Raw genomic sequence first — 16,683 nt, 5'->3', positions numbered from 1 at the left:
TCATGACAAGGCTTGCTACACACTTGTACTGCAGGATCCTGCCACAGAACATTTGGGCAATGGTTAAAACACAGTCTTGTGTTTTAACAATTATGTGAACTCTCAGTTATTTCTTTCTCTTCCACTAATCTCCTCAGAAAGTCCTCTAGTGCATAGGCCACTTCCAAAAGTACTGAGTGAAAGACAGCACTTCCTAAAACAAGATAGCTAATGATAGGCATTGTGCAAGACAAGGCAGCTGCTAGCAGCCATCACACCTCTCCTCACTCCTGTGAACACCATTCTGTCCCCACATCCCTATGCTACGACATCACATTGCCTTGCCAGAGCACTTCAGCTTGGAGACCTTAACGAGGGCAGGATCCCTCACTGAGGGCAGGATCTCTGATGTAAGCCTCAAAGAACCTCCAGTTCCCTCTGAGCACCAAGAGCTCTGTGTTCCAGTGATGTCCTGCTGCCTCCTTACGTGTGGTGCTGTGAGGAGAGGTGAGGAGGAGATGGCTGTAGAAGAGCGAGCAGCAGGCCGAGCTGGGCTGGAGGGAGGCAGGGACCGGGGGCTCTGAGACCCATCGCTGTCACTGCCGTGGCTGCTAGGTGGAGTTGGAGGCATCTGCACCAGGTCATCTGCTGAGAAATAAGGAAATCAGGTCAATAGTTCTCAGCTCAGCCTGTTGGTACAGATATATAGCCCTGAGCAGCAACAGGAAAAGGCACTGACATAACATAGGACTGTAAGGAGAGGGTGATGAGTTTCACAAGATGGGGTGGGTCTGAGAAAAAGGCTGGACTGAGCACTACCCAAGAGAGAGGCGAGGCTGACTTCAAATGTGCTAAACTAGGAACTGGCAGTGTCTTTGCCAAGACACTGAAGGTATTTGCAGAGCAATAAGGTACTCTGGTGTCAACCAAAAAGGGGTACAAGGCCTGTGATGGTTTTCTCCAAAGCCTGTTCACAAGAAGAGGAAGCTCTGTAAGAGAAGGGCTCTTTCTAAAGCACCGCAGGGCTCACACACTTGCCAACACACTTGATCCAAAGGGGCTCTGGTCACTCAGCTGGTTTCCAAGCACTTGAAAACTGTCCCCACTTTGTACTGGAGAGCCCTAGGGGCCTTAATGGAGGTGGGAATATGCCTAAGGAATGTCTCTCTGCGGCAGTGGGAGTTCCTATAGTGCTTTCATTTGTGCATCGGCAGATTTTCAGATGCTTGGGTTTCTTTCAAATTAAACTGGATCCTGAATTTCCTGACTTTCAGATGGTTGTTTTTGGATAAGACTGCAGTCTCTCTGAGGATTTTATAGGCACTCTTGCATATTTCCAACTCTGAAGTAGCCTGTTTTGCCTGGGAGTCCCAGTCTGGACAATTCTGTGTGTGGCTTCTGATTCAGACACAGAACTGGAACAGGGCAGTGCTCACTCCTCTACCGATCTGTGCCCTAAGTGCTACCTTGTAGCCATGGCTCTGATCTCAGGTATTGCCTATCCTCCCTGTATAACGATGATCTAGAATATGAGTGGTATAAAGGGATAGAAGTCAACCAGCATATTCTATCTTCTTACCTGCAGGCACATTTAGAAATTGGTTCACCTCTTTGGGTTCAGCTTTGATCACAGGTGCTGGAGTCATTTCTATGGGAGTCTGTGGAAGTGAAACAGAAAGAGCTCTTGGGCACTGCGCCCTCCACTGTCCTGAGGGCTCCCACTAGTTGCTGCTACCCTGCTCTCCCACCTCCCCTGCCCATTTCACAGCTCTGCCCCACAGCTCTTGCCACACATAACAGAAACCAAGAGACCAAATATAAGCCCCTGAAGTCTGTGTCTCTGGGCACAGAGAGCAAACACATTTGCAGAAGAAGCAGCAGTGGCAGATGGAGATGCTGCCAAGCCGCACAGAGTGCCTCCAAAAGGGAGGTGACTTTTATCCTTGCCATTTCTTCCCTTGCTAGACCCAGACAGTGCCATTTAAACCAACCTATGCATCGACATGGGAAATCCCTCTTTGATCTGCCTTCATTAGAAATGGGAGAAGAGAGACTGTACAGAAACAGAAAGAGAACAAAGCCCCTGTCCTGCTCACATGATTTTCACCAGGGCTGCTGGGCAGCTGTTTCCAATCAGAGGCGACTGAGAGTTAAATAAAGAGTAGATTTATTCCCATCTGGGCTATGCTGCCCCTCAGCTCCCTGGCTCACTAGCCCCCAGCCCACCACAGGCTGGGAGGGATTTTACACTAAACAGACACATTGCAAACTCCTCCAGACTGTAAACACAGCTGAGAGAGCACCATGGTATGGTTGCTGAGCACACACAGCAGAGCTTCGAGGGCACACCAAGTTCAAGCTGCGTAAATAACAGAGGAAGTTTGTGCACAGTCTTGGCTGGAAGTGCTCATTTGTTTTGGATGGTTGTTTAAATGGGAAAATGCTCAGCATGAGTGAAAAAAGGAAGTGAACCCCAGAGATGCTCTACTATTATCTACTGAGCTGCTACAACACAGCCAAGGTCTGTGTGAGACTGGTCAGGCTCTTCCCATCCAACACGTCTGGACTCAAGGCCAGCTGTACTGAGCCCCTGGCTTATATTTAGGTACCAGTGACATAAGTGAGCCTCCTTCAGACAAACAGACTTCTTAAGGACTTAGATATGACCAAAAGACTTGGCCACTTGTTTCTTAGAAATAATTCCTGTTGCTTCATGAGAAAAATCAAGCAGGATCTGGAGTGGGATCTCCATTTCCAGTAAGCAGCTGAGAAAAGTGAGAGGCTATATGATAAGCCCAAGGCCAGTGGCAGGGCTGGGGTCTATACTCAGGAATAGTGAGGTCACTGGCATCGCAATAATGAAATGAAAATAAACCAAGAGTGGCTATAGAAATACTGGCAGATTGGAGGGGACCTCCAGCAAGTGCAGGCTTAAAAGTCTTTAACCTTTATGCCAAGGAAAAGGTGCTTGTATCTAAGAAAGACTGTAAAGCCTCCTGTGCAGGAAAAAAAACTCCTTCCACCTTTTCCTCTGTAAGCACAAGCTGTCTAGTAGCTTCACTGTAGGAATCAAGGACACAGTTCACACCATCATCAGGAGTGCTGCTCCTCTGACTGCCATTTGAAGAAGAGAATGTCAAATAATGCCGTATCTGGGCTTTGTATCACCTTCTCCTGACTCTTCAGCAGCTATCAGGACCGTGCAGTCACATGGCTGCAGGTGCTGCTGTGTGAGAGCCCAGGTTCCCGATGGATCTTGAATGGGCTCACCTCCTCGGGGACTGGCAGTCTCTGCAGAGGGTTGAGGTTCAGCACTGGTATAGAGCTGGCAGCTAGCTGGGACTCAGGCAGATCTAGAGCCAGGTTCTGTTCCTGTTTCACCATGATGGAGCAGAGCTTGGGGCCCAGCGACCACACTCCATTCTCCAGCTCTGAAACATGCACAATGTGAGAATCAAACTCCAGCAAGAACAGGACAAAGAATGCAAGGAAAAAAAAAAAAAAAAAGCCATGCAGACAGCTTCCCCCCATCTGGGGAGGCTGCCTTTCCAAGTTTAGCACTGTCACCACACAAACATGTGCAGGCCCACAACACAAAGTACAAAAGAGAATGAACCCCCAGTGTGCAGGGAGCAGACAGGACAGAGCTGGAGGTATTGTGTCTCTGCTTGTCTCTGTGCAGCCCAGGCACTGAAGGACAGCTGTGGGGTTTCTTCCCACAGTGATGTCTCGGTCTCATCCTCCAGAGCTTATTTATATTTAGAGCTCAGTGAGAGGAGGATGCTGGGCTGTTGCTCCTTAGGCAGTGTGGCCAGCATCACAGAGGTGCCAGGTGTGTTCCCAAGAATAGCACCCTCTCTGTGCTAGAGGGTTAGTGAGAGGGCAAGCACAGCGACAGTGAAAGGCTGGCAGTGCTGCTTTGGCCTCCTGCCAACATTGTGCCAAGTCTTAGAGCTTTGTTGTATGACAGGAGAGGAGGAAGATCCATTCTGTGGAAGGAAGTCAAATATGGCACCTGCTTTTGAGGCTGTTCCCATAGCTGCTCCTCTAAGTCTCACCTCTGAGGCTCCCTGCGCTGTTCAGGGGGACTGCTGCCCACAGTGGTGCCCTGCTGCCATTGTTGGCAGGGACAAGGCTGGCTGGAGGGACAGGAAGTATCAGAAGAGGACTGGATGGAGCTGTGTGGGCACACTCCCTTCACCCCCTGCCTGCTCTGTCCTGGTCACGTCTGCAGTGTGTGCCTGGCTTGCCACTGGAAGCAGAGATTCCAGAAGCTGGGATTCAGGCAGTAGTGGATAAGCTGCAGCTCAGATGGAAAATCCTGCTGGGCAGGATTGCTGCCTGGGCTCTGCTCTGAAGTTTTGGTCCCTTCATTGCTCTTCAAACACTTTGGCCTGCCAAAAAACCTACTCCTAGCTGGCCTGGAGCCTGCATCCTCCTCCCTAGCCCTCATCCCTTCCCTTCCCCTTTTCATTTGACAACCAGAAATGCATTTGGCTTGACACAGGACAGACAATTGCTAAGTATGTCACCAGGTAATGGCCCAGTTGGCTCATGATGAAGCCACAGTCAGGCTCATTCCCTGACCATTCTGCACATCTCTCTCTGAATACAGCACTCACAGACCCAGGGACGTTGCCCAGCTCGTCCTTGCAGTGCAGGTCTCAGTCTAGAAGATGTGCTGACAAGAGGAGAAAGGAAGGAAGGTCCTTCTTAGCTCCAGCAAAGCCTGCACAAAGCAAGCTGCTTATGTGGGAGCTGCCATCTGAGCTTACCATCACCTCTACCTAACTCAGGCCTCTGGCTTTTGCTTGGACACTGTTGTTAAAGCATGGGCACAAATTTTATCAGCTAACAGTGCTGCCCTTGCCAGCAGCTTATGTTGTCTTCTTGTCTTTGGTCTAGCACCTCTTATTTTGCTGCCTAGGTCGGACTCTCTAGCAGAGGCTTCTTCCTTCCCACTCCCTGTGTGACTGAACACCCTGTGGCTGCTGTTGTGTGTACCAGCTGTGTGCCCTGCTCAGTGCTGCTGGATCACTTCGAGAGCTTCCCACACTGCAGCTGCTGTCAGGCAGCCTCTCTGGCGGGAGTGTACTCGCACAGCCCTCACACACAGCACACACAGACTGACCTTCCTTTCCTCTCACTACCACCAAACCCAGGTAGTAGTAAGGTCCCAGTCAGCCCTGCCATACAGACAAGCTCTTTTTGATGGAAGGAGGCAAGGTGTTACCCAGCTGCCAGTGTCTGAGGCCAGAAAATCTGAACTGACTTCTGCCTGATCACAGCCTGCCACACAGATGAGAGACCTTTAGAGGTCTTCCAATCTATCCCACTGCTCAAGGCAAGTTCAACTAAACCTCTACCAGTCCTGACAGTTGCCTGACTTGATCTTAGCCCTCTGAAAAGTGATGAACAGTCCACAGCTTCCCCCACTAAATCTCTTCTATGGTTTCCCTATGCCCACTGTGGGAAGGTTTTGCTTACTGGCTAATCTGAAGTTCCCATACTGTGATTTTAAGCCTCATCTTCCTCACCCTCTCTTTCTGTTGCAAAGCTATGCATTTCTCTTTTTCTCAAAGGTGGGGGCATCCTCTGTCTGGGAGGGCTGCTGCTGAAGCAAGTTACCAGACACAGAAGAGCAGATCACCAAGGGCTCTCCCTGTTCAGACTTAGTGAGAGCTGCCCCCACTGCTGTCAGTCCAGACAGTCTAGGAGCAGACACCCAAATGAGTATGTGCTGTCCTCCCATTTCCTGTCCACATCCTGACCCTGCTCTCTTTCCCACCCTTGCAGATTTATCTGGGGAGCGATTGGGTTGCAGAATCAGAAACACATAAGCCATCAGAGGGTCAATGAGGGACTGAGGAGGGGGCATTTTGTGTGGAAACATCTATGTTCTGCTGCCTGAGAGGATGTTTCAGAGGCATAGCCAGATTGTAGACACTGCAGAATTCACTGTGTGTTGGTGGGTGAGGCATGCCAGGAAGCTCTTCTGCTCTGGATACTCTATACATAATGGGAAGAATGATGGCTGAGAGCTATCCATAGCTGCCCTGCGTTGAGGAGGTGAGGCAAAGAGCAGTGAGGAAGCAGGACCAGTAGAGGGGTGTGGACACTAGCCTGAGGCTGTTCCAGTACCCACTGTTCTGCACAACTCTGCCTTCCCCTGCTCTGGCATCAAATCATGCCCTACAGAACTGAGGGCTGGTCCTGAGAACTGAAGCAGCCAGTCTGTATATGCAAACCATCTGAAAAGCAGACTCCACTGATGAACAGGGTCACAATGCACCCAATGGCTTGCTCTAGCTGACCCATGTCAGTGGGAACCATGTGGGAAGGGGCAGGATTTGGAAGTGTTTTGGAGAACTGCAGAAAAGCTGGGAGAAAGCTGATAAACAGCAAGTCTCAGCCAGCTCCAAGCCCAGACAGAGCCTGGGCATTCCTGAGGAGCTCTGCAGACCAAGCAGAGCTTGCTTAATGTTAAAGAAAAGTCATTCCTGGGTAATTAATTTGAAATGAATGTCTAAAAGGACTGAGACTGGATGGAGCTGTGCCAAAAGGACTGCAAAATGTTACAAATACTGGACTTGACTCAGGGCTACACTAGAATATGACTCACATTCAATTATGAGCCAAGATAGCCCTAGAAAGATGGGTTGAGTTATTCTGCTGCAGGACTGAGTGCACAGATATACCTCTATAACTGCCACATAAATACAGATAGCCTTACTCCCTGTACAGAGATGATCCATACTCTCAGAGAGCAAGTGCCAGGCCCACCTCAAGCTCTCCTGGGTTATCTGCCCAAGGATCAGTGTTACACTCCATTCAGGAAAGTCACAGTCTTGCCTTGGAGACAATGCAGCTGAAGCAGGGACATGGCCAGACACAGAGGAGAAGAGCAGAAGTGGTGACAAGTGCCTCAGAGAGGAGTCCCTGAGGTAGCTTCATGCAGGCAGACTTCATTTCACTGCTTTCTACAAACCCATGCTTTGTGCTTCTCTCATTCCCAAGCCTCATCTCCTCCTATTCACTCGCAGTGGCAAAACAAAGACGTGTTTATGCGCTCGTCCTGGGTTGGGATTTGTTAGCCACCCAGTTGCCTGTCTGGGCCACTGCCCTCCAAGACTGAACTGGGATTAAAGCTAGAAAAACAGAAATGGAAAGGGAAGGCTTTTTTTGATAATAAAGTAGAGCTTGCTTGGCTGCTGTGAGCCTCTCTCCCAGCATCTCTCTGAACAGTCCTTAAGGAATGTGGCACTAATGAAGGGACCAGAGGGGCAGCAGAGCCAGCTCCTCTCCTTCTGCCTTGATGTTTGTACCAGAGAGCTGGGATCGTTCCCGGCCATGAGAGGGAAGCCTCTGTCCCTGGTCTCACTCTGACTCAAGGGAATGGCTTTCCTCTGTGTATACTGAGCCTGTGCCACTGCTTTTTCAGGCAGCCTGGTGTCCATCAGCTGTTGGGACACCCACACAGTCCCACAAATTACAGGACTCTCTGCAAGGATGGCTCTAAAAATATCCAGTCACCATAAATTACCCTGAAATGAATTGTTTTAAAAATAGGGTTTGAAATGACTGTTCCTCTCTGTCTCCTGCTAAAAGATCTGCTGGTAAAGAAGCCACTTAGCTTTCCACATGTACCAGCACTGGTTGCAGCCAGAGACTCATGCTTCCTATATGCGAGCCAAAATCCTGCTGCCTGATGCCAAAACAGACCTGGATCTGGGGCATTCACACCCACGTTTGCAGGGTCCTAAAGAGACATAGCCTATTGCCTGCCAGGCACTGGCAACACGCTGAACCACAACCAATTATCATCCTCGCAAATAGCAGTGAGCCCAGCAAGGGAGCAACGCGGCTGTCAGAGCACGAACTGAAGGGAGGAAAAAAACAAAAACAAACCAAAACCAAAAACAAAACAAAACAAAAACCCCAAACCAAAAACGTGTGCTGCATCTGACAGCGGCCGATCAAACCCTGCCCTGGCTCAGCCCCGCGCAAGCCCAGGGAATCGCCAGTTTGTCCTCAGGCAGGGAAGGCAGCCAGAGCCGCTGCTCACAGCTGTGCCCAGCGCCGCGCAGAGCGCACGCCGAGCGCTCACCGTGTGCCTGATCTTCAGTCTTGACAGGCACGAGAGGGCTCTGGGGAGCAGAGTCTCCACTCAGGGAGTAGCTGTGCTCTGCCTGAATGCCTGGGGTGGGTGGATCCAGGTCCATGTCCAGCAGCGGGTTCTTCTCAGCCAGTACTGGGTCGTCAAAGAAGCTGCTGAAGAGGTCGTTGGAGAAATCCTCCATGTTGTCGGAGAAGTGATCCAGGTTTTCTGAGAAATGCTAAGGAAAGACAAAAGGAGAGAGAGCTGGTGTCAACTCCAAGTGTTATCCGAGAGCCTTTCTCTGCACGGAGGGCCAAACCTCAGCACCATCCCTTTTGGGATGGGAAAAAGCAGTTCCTATCCCTTGCCTGCATCAATTTGATAGAAACACCTTGGATTAAGGTAGAAAGGGGGGTGGTGCCTTACATCTTCTCCACCTGATTATCTGTGCCCCAAACACTCATGAAACTCTTCTGTATTCTCTCACTTCCCCTGTCCTCTGTGAGTACCTACCTTCATCTTTCTAGAGTCATCTCAGTGTGACAAGCTGAGCAGGAGTACAAGGCAAGAAATCCCTGCGATGACAAAATGCGAGTGCGGCAGAAAGCAGCCGTCTCCAGCACCTGTCCTTGGTGACAGACACTTTCTCATGTTCTCTGCCAGCAGCAATAGGCACTCTGATGCCCCAGAGAACATCAACCCAGCTGTTGATTTCTAGCAGAGAAGAAAAGATCAGTTGGATCAGCATAACAGGAAGGCCCCCTGTTGTACGTAATTTCCTCTGGGATTTCACAAACCCTCTGTAGACCATATGAGGCTGTCCCTCAGCCAGATAATGTCTGTGAAATTCAGCTCCCCGATGAAGTTTAAACACTACAGATGGGCTGTTAACAACAAACAATCATGCCACTAATCATTCCAGTAACAGCCAGTAAATCTGGCCAGTGCTGCTGCAGAGCTGGGCTCCTGATGCTACAGGGAACCTGTTTCCTTTGAGGCATACCCTCCTATTCAGAAGTCAAAGCACTAACTTTTCCATTTGCTACAACAAAGCATTGGCTAGGCAGGGAGAAAAATGATGGTTGCCAAACACCAGCTGAAAAATTATCCCATTTGTTGGCAGATTGAGGCTTCTGGCTCAGGGAGAGGAAAGAAAAGACAGATACATTCAAGTGACTATATTACACAGACGGAACTGTGTAACTTAAATGGACTGGAGAGAGCTCAGCAGGCAGACTGGGTTCCCTCCCCTGCCTGGAAAAGCATCTGGGTGGGCAGAAAGGCATTGAAATAAGCAAACTGAAATACCAGGAGCAACAGGGTATGGATGAGAGTGAGATTGAGCATGCAGGTCCTAGAGTGGAGACATGAATGCCAATGAACTCCTGAGTGAGAGCTGAGCTCAGGGAAGAGCCTGGCTCCCAGAGCAGCCTGGGGTTCATGCAGCCCTTTCTTTCCCCAGCACTAGGAGTGAGGGAGGAGCTGCCAGAGGACCCCGGATGCTGGAGCTTGCAGGTTCCTGCTCCTACAGGAAGGTATATTTGTTTTACCTGAGCACAGTATCACTCTGTCAACATTGTGCTGGCTGACACAGCATTGGGGTGAGGCTGAGGAGTGAAGTAGGCTCCAGATGAACAGAATGAGGCCTCCCACTAAGTGAGGGAGTGAGACAGTGAGCTGCAGCAATCTTCAACACACCAGTGCCCTTCATGTTGAACATCATCCATCAGCCACTCATTAAAAAAACTTAAGATCTCCACAGAGCATTCTAGAAGTGGTGGGAAGTCCCTAGCACCTGCATTCTGTCTCCTCCTTCCCACTTGTCCTGTCCTCCCACTGCCTGGAGTGACAGCCTGACACAGCTTGCCTGGGAGGGCAGACACTCACTGCATATGCAGGTAAGGTGGAGAAGGCACACTCATGCTAAATCCCAGTGTCGAGGCCCTCCCTGGGATGTCTGGGATGAATTTTTCTCCACTTGTTCCCATACCGGAAGCGGAGTTGGCAGGGGAGCTTGGTAAAATCTACACAGCCATTTCCAAGCTGCCTAGAAGCACTTCTGCACTTGAATTGAGCAACAGAAAACACCTCCCATCTGTGCTGAGCATAGCCATTCTTCAGAGGGAGCTGAGTCAGCAGATGGAAGTAGGTTAGGTATTTATCTGAACAGCACTGGAAAACCAGGCTTTGTCCTGTCCTGCAGTATGGAGGGCTAAAGAGCTTGGAGTCCTGAGCGTTAGCCCCAGAGTGGCTGTTCCTATAACAGCTGCTCTTTGTCTTGCTTTCTCTAAACAACCCAAGCAAACACAGGATATGAACACGATAGCCTTTGGTAAGGGTGAGAATGTAACCACAGAAAAGTGAAGGGATTCAGAGTTTTGGCTGCCCATGCACCACTACAGCACAGCAGAGCCAGGACCTAAGAAGAGGCACTGGAATCATAGATATTGTTGTAACTATCAAAACTAGAACCACAGAGTAGCCCTGGAAGAGAAGCAGAGCTGGATGGACAGCTGCAGGGAGAGCTGCCTGCGACTGTCACATGCTTCACATTTCTTTCACAACTCTGCATTAACAAAGGCAGAGATGGGAGAGAAAAGAGCCAAGAAGATTAATTTATGCAGTAGTTCCACACACTATCTTTTAGCAGCATCACACCCACACTTAGAACAAGGACCTCTTGGTTAGCCAACAGTCTTCTCATTGTAGGACACACCTAACAGAGGGAAAAGGCAGAGATGTGCCTCTGGTTTTATTCTGAAACAAATAAACAAAAAGTCTCTCCAGCAGTGGTAAAGAGTGGGAGACAAGTAATGAGCACAAGGGGCTGAGTATCAGAGCCTTAACATGGGCACCAACATTGGCAGGGGTAAATTGCAGATTTCTGGCTCTTTTAGGCACCACACAGCAGGCTTGCTGGGGGACCTCGCTACTTGGAACTGAGGATGAAGGCAACACTGTACTCCCAGAGCTCCAGGAGTTCAGTTCCCCAAGAGACCATTCTCTGCCGAGAGACAGAGACCTACTGCATGAGTGATAAGCAGAGGGTGACACTCACCCTCCCTGGGAATCCAGAGGTGTTGGGGCACATACTGGGGGTTTATACTCCAGCACAACTAAACACTGGCAAACCTTCTCATCACAGCAGCCCTCTTTCAGCTCTCAGTCATCATACAGAGCCAGTCCAACACCTCCAAACACAGATGCTGGAGAGGAGAGAGTTAGCATGTGAGACTGGGAATAACTCTGGCTATTATGAAAGGGGGCAGCACTCTCAAAGACCCTAGAGAGAACCTAGATCTGTCACTGAGCTGGAAATTTGCTGTTTTATTCAAAGAAGGTGGCAAGAGGCAGAGGAAAGCAGAAGAAGGAAAGGTAAAACAAAGAAAGATAATGACATGGCTTTGCAGTTGATCAAAGCCACAATGGAAACTACAGGACAAGCAGGAAGTTAAACCACCATGTCCCAGGAAGACTGTTGTGTGCCTCCAGTTGGCTGTTCTCTCCTGATGCCAACAGGTATTGTTAACTTTAGATTTTGGATTAGTAAAGATGTGTACGATCATGTGGTAACAGGGAACAGGTCCTCTTGTCTAGAGCCAACAGTGATAGGCTTAGTGAGGAACAACCCAGGGCTTATTTTGGATACACACCATTAAAATGGCTAATTAGTTTAGATCAAGCCTGCTAATTCCATCTCACCCAGCCTTATTGGGGAAGCTGCATCTATCTGGCAAAATTCAGAGAAGGCTTCAGATACACTTTTCCTTAATGTGTGCGAGAGAGAAGGCTCGAGGGAACTGCAGGTCCCAGGGCATGGTGTCACAAGGCTGTGTGGATCGTGGCAGAGTACAACAGGGTCACTGCTCTGAGTGTCTGAGCAACAAGTAGAAGCAGGTTTATCATCAGACCAAATGGATTATAACTTTTTCCTGGCTGGATGGTCACACACCAAGAAGGTGCTGGGCAGCCACTAGCCCCTGTGTCTCACCCAGCCTGGGGCCAGCACAGCTAACGGCCTTCATGTACTGCCACTAGAAGCAATGATGGTGCTGAGCTTTGGGGAGATTTTTGCCGATGCCATGGCAATAAAGATCTCAGCAGACCAGAGACGTGTTGGTAGAAGGGCTGAGGATGAGTCCACAGGACTTGGGCACGAATGAAGGTGGGATGGACAGAGATGTGCTAGCAGAGCAGGCTCATCCTCTCACAGCCTCTTCTAGGCCTAGGCTCTCTCCCTGAGAGCACCTTCCAGCCAGGCTGAGATCAGCCAGCTCCTGCTCCTCAGGGAACTGGCTATGAATTTATTCTTGTGACAATGAAGGACTTTGCAACTCTCCTGAGATTATCCTTCTGAGATATCTCAAGTGGCTCTCAAGCAGATGGGCCTGGCTTGAGTAAGGACAACCATTCAATTGATCCTTACCATCCTGGCCCAGAGGGAGCGGGTGTGAAGCACACTGGGGGAAAACAGCTTCCAGATGGGATACAAAGCTCATAGCAGTCTCATTTTGTTCTTGCTATCTCCCCCTCCCTTTCACACCCTCCTTCCTTCTCCTTCTAACTATGCTCCAAAGCCAAGAAATAGCACGAGATGTATTTCCAAAGCTGTATTACCAGTGAGCAGTCAGGGAGGGGGCAGCCAAGGGACAGAAACACAGTGGTGAGGATGCACTGCATTTCCTGATCCAAGCCCAAGTTCTGGCTGCCCATTTCCCCACCACCATTCTGGGAAGATGGAAAGACAGTGTCTGAAAGGGAAGGGGTTGAGCCAGTGTACACAGGTATAGGGGAAGCAATGACTACCACATCTTCAGCCCCAACAGAGAGCCTTAAGCTGCTCTGGTGCCACCAGAGAATCTGCTCGGGCTGAGGCCACCTCAGCCACGAGGAGAGAGTGCGAATCTGTCAGCTGCTAGCTCCTGCTCCCTCCCACTCCTGGTGACTGACACAGGCACTGACTCTTCCAAACATATTTCCACCACATGTTTTCATCCTGACCTCATGCTTAGGGTTGTCTAAATAGCACACTGTATGTGCGTGCGTGCAATTCTCATTTGAACACCCTTTCCTGTTGTACAACAGTTATCTTGGGAGCTAATGCAAGGCATCCAGACATCCAAATGTAAGCTCTCTGTTTCCCCCCACCTAGAGCTGGTGTTAGACCTCTGGGGGCCCCAAGCAGAGACCGAGGCATTTTTGCCTGTCCAGTTGTGCATGGCATGCCCTAGGGTGCCATTCCTGTCACCCAGTAGCTGAGGAGGGGATGGTTTCCTCTCTCTGAATCCACTTCTCTGTGGTCACCCTGGCTGCATTGTTCCTTCTTTTCCCTTTCACGCCTCCATCCCTTGACTGTGACTTTCCCATTCCCACCTCCAGCTGAGTTGTTTGGAGACAATCTCCCTTCAAGATCAGCCTGGTTCTCACAGCCTTTCTGCTCCCACCACAATGGTCTTGCTCCAAAGAGAAAGTGGTGAGGGGCTAGTCCAGCTGGGCGGCAGCCCAGGCCCAAGAGACGAAGGGCTTTTGCAGGTTGGAGGTTCTGCTCACACTGGCAAGCAGTGCAGATGGGGAGGGGATTCTTCTAAGTTTTCTCTTTTCTTTTTGAAAGTATTTTTCCTGTTTGCTTGCCAAGATAAATCTCCTGTCCCAGCTGTGACATCTGCATTTCCCTTCTCTGCTTTCACTAAGGAATGAAGCCCCCTGCACTCCAGCTGCACAGTTGAGGTTTCCTTTACATTCCAGGAAAGAAGAGTCCATACACTCCAGACAGTCCTTCTGCTCTCTTTAAAATGCAGTGAATTTTAGACCTTATGAAGGCCTTGACAGCGTTAACAAGATCCAGGCAGGATGGACAGATGCTGTGCACACTTCTCATGGTCTAGCTGGTGCATGTGCACCCCACGGAGCACCAGCAACTACCCAACCTCCTTTTGGCTCTCTTGAATCTCTCTAGTGCCCTTCTGTCCTGACCCATGTTTCTCTTGGTCTCTCCCTTCATGTACCAGAGCTCCCCACTGCTCCATGCCTGGTCAGCCTGGATAGCTTGTGGCCGACCTGCCACCCCTTTGCTGTTCCTGCTTCTCTGCATGGCATGGCTGAAGCACATCAGGACCAAGCACCTGCAAACCCCACAGCTATTTCCCTCCAGCAGCAGGACAGTATGTTGACCAGCAGCACCCTTCAGTCTTTCTCACTGACCGCTGGCAATGATTATTTTCAGCAATACCACCTTGGACTCTACGGTGAACCAAAAGCTTCCCTGATAACCCCGCTTCCAAACAGTGGAGGGCTTGACTGAACCTGATCTGGAACCAGGCCTGGAATTTATTGCTGTCTGTAGAATAATTCAGAATGACCAAAAGCGACACAGATGAGCTGCTTCCCCACAGGCCAGCTGTGCTATCAGCTCGGTCCCACAGGAACGGCAGCCACCCAGGTCAAAGGTGCTGCAAGCCCTTACTCCTGGGTGGCAGCAGCTGCTGCCATGTCCTCGGTGCCCTGCGAAATCCCAGCAAAGACTCAGGCATGGCTCGCTGTGGAAACCTCCTTTCACCACGCATCCGTGCCAAGGACCTGGATTTATAATTTCCAGCACTAGGCGCCACAAGGCCTTGGAGGGACGGCAGAGACTCGAGACACAATCGGGGGAAGGCGACTGAGGGAGCGCGGCCAAAGCGAGACGCTACCCTGAAGCGAGTGAGCAGCCGCCTGCCAAGGTGTCCCCGCCCGGACCCGGGGTACCGGCAGTCGCTTCACCCCTACACCTCGCCAGGCGGAATGGCCCCAGGCTCCGGGGCGAGCACTTCGCCCAGCGCGTCCCCACCACCCCAGTCCCGAAGGGCAGCCGGCGGGCGCGCGGACACACCGACACGGCCCAGCTCCGCCTGCCCGTCCCGCGCCGCTTAACGGCCGCCGCGGCACGCTGCCAACGCCCGCCGGCGGCGGCCGCCCATTGGCCGAGGGCTCCGAGCGGCGGCCAATGAGAGAGAGGCGGCTGCCAGCGGAGCGGCGCGAGGCGGTCGGGAGGAGTGCAGGGTTAGGACGGAGCGGCGCGCGGCCCAAGGTGCCTCGCGGGTTTCCCTGTGTCGCCCTGCCCCGGCTATCCCCGCTGTGCCCTACTGCCGGGCGGCTGAGCTGGTCGTTGTGCCACCCCACTCTCGTCTTCCCCACGGCTCTGCCCTGTAAGGAGGCCTCGCCTCTGCCCCTTCATGCCCTTCTGGGATATCATAGAATCATTAATACTGGAAAAGACCTCTAAGGTCATTGTCCAGTTGTTAACCCAGCACCACCATGCCCATTAAACCATATCCCAAGTGCCACGGCTATATGGTTTTTGAACACCTCCAGGGATGGTGACTGCACTACCTTCATGGGCAACCTGTTCCAATGCTTAACCATTCTCAGTACAGACGTTTTTCCTAATACCCAATCTAAGTGGGAGACCATTTCCACTTGTTCTGTCGCTAGTTGGGAGAAGAGGCCAACACCCACCACACTCCAACCTCCATTCAGGTAGCTGTAGAGAGCAGTCTCCTCCAGACTAAATCCCAGTTCCCTCAGCCACGCCTTGTAAGACCTGTTGTCTAGACTGCTCACCAGCTTTGCTGCCCTTCTCCGGTCATGCTCCAGAAACTCAATGTCCTTGCAGTGAGAGCTCCAACACTGAACACAGTATTTGAGGGCTGGCCTCATCAGTGCTAAGCACAAGGGAAAATCACTTTCCTGGTCCTGCAGGCCATGCCTTGGGAGACATCGCCCCAGACTCTCTGGCAGCTTACCCCTTCTGATGCATATTGCTCCCATACTTTGCAGTAACTTCCATGGCAGGCATAAATGTTTTGTGGGTTTTTTTTCCACCCTGTTCTCTCCTTCACCCTCAGCAGGGGGGGAAATATCAGCTGTTAAAATGCTGTTGAACCATACACACAATACAGACCACATAAGAATTATGTGGCTGTGAGTCTAACACCCGGCTTAAAGTTTGCAAGCCTGCTGTTCACTGGGGAGGAATCTTGGGAGTCACCCAGGCGTGGGAGGTGTAGGTGAGTTGCCTAACTTAAATCTTTTTGCTCCTGAAAATAAAAAAAAAAACAAATTAAAGAGACAAAGGTATATGGAAAGCTGGAATCTGCCAGCCTGTGACTGGGCTTCCCAGTAGCCCTGAAGGAAGCACTTGCTGCAGTGGCAGAAGAATTGTGAACACTCATGTACCCACACCTAGGTTTGGTGTGCTCAGCACAAACACCATGAGCAGGTGGCATGGGCAGTGGTTATGTGGAGAGACTGGAAGCACTATGTGAGGGGAACGAGTGAAGCAGGGTAGAGCTCACAGTGAGGAGAATCAAAAGACAAGTGGCACTGGGGCCACAGTGGCATCTGCATGTCCTCAAACCACCTGCCAATGCCAAGATGTGGAACAGGCATGTGTGGTGTTAGGGAGTAGGGGGAACATGTCATCCCCTCTTAGGGCACAGCAGGCTCCACTGGCCTGGGGTGGAAAGCAGCCACGGTAGGTCCCTTCCCACTGCTAACATTCTATGATTCCATGCTACACAGTTTGCCCATCACAGGAGACACGCTGTATCTGCAGGGATGGCAGCACC

At 50.9% G+C, this 16,683-nt stretch overlaps 1 protein-coding gene across 1 annotated transcript in view; it reads right to left on the bottom strand.

The window, feature by feature from the left end:
• The window catches only part of CREB3L1 (cAMP responsive element binding protein 3 like 1), a 46,353-nt gene that overhangs the window by 12,449 nt on the left and 17,221 nt on the right, over window positions 1-16,683 (bottom strand). Inside the window, exons 2-5 of the mRNA XM_054400545.1 lie at window positions 8,087-8,315; window positions 3,250-3,410; window positions 1,559-1,637; window positions 467-627 (exon numbers count right to left, since the gene is read on the bottom strand). Of these exons, the coding sequence (XP_054256520.1) occupies window positions 467-627; window positions 1,559-1,637; window positions 3,250-3,410; window positions 8,087-8,315 (630 nt within the window). The remainder of the gene's footprint in view (window positions 1-466; window positions 628-1,558; window positions 1,638-3,249; window positions 3,411-8,086; window positions 8,316-16,683) is intronic.

The sequence above is a fragment of the Indicator indicator genome, chromosome 4 (genome assembly GCF_027791375.1).
Source record: "Indicator indicator isolate 239-I01 chromosome 4, UM_Iind_1.1, whole genome shotgun sequence".
Classification (NCBI taxonomy): domain Eukaryota; kingdom Metazoa; phylum Chordata; class Aves; order Piciformes; family Indicatoridae; genus Indicator; species Indicator indicator.
The sequence above is the reverse complement of the archived record's forward strand: the minus strand, read 5'-3'. Positions and strand labels throughout refer to the sequence as shown.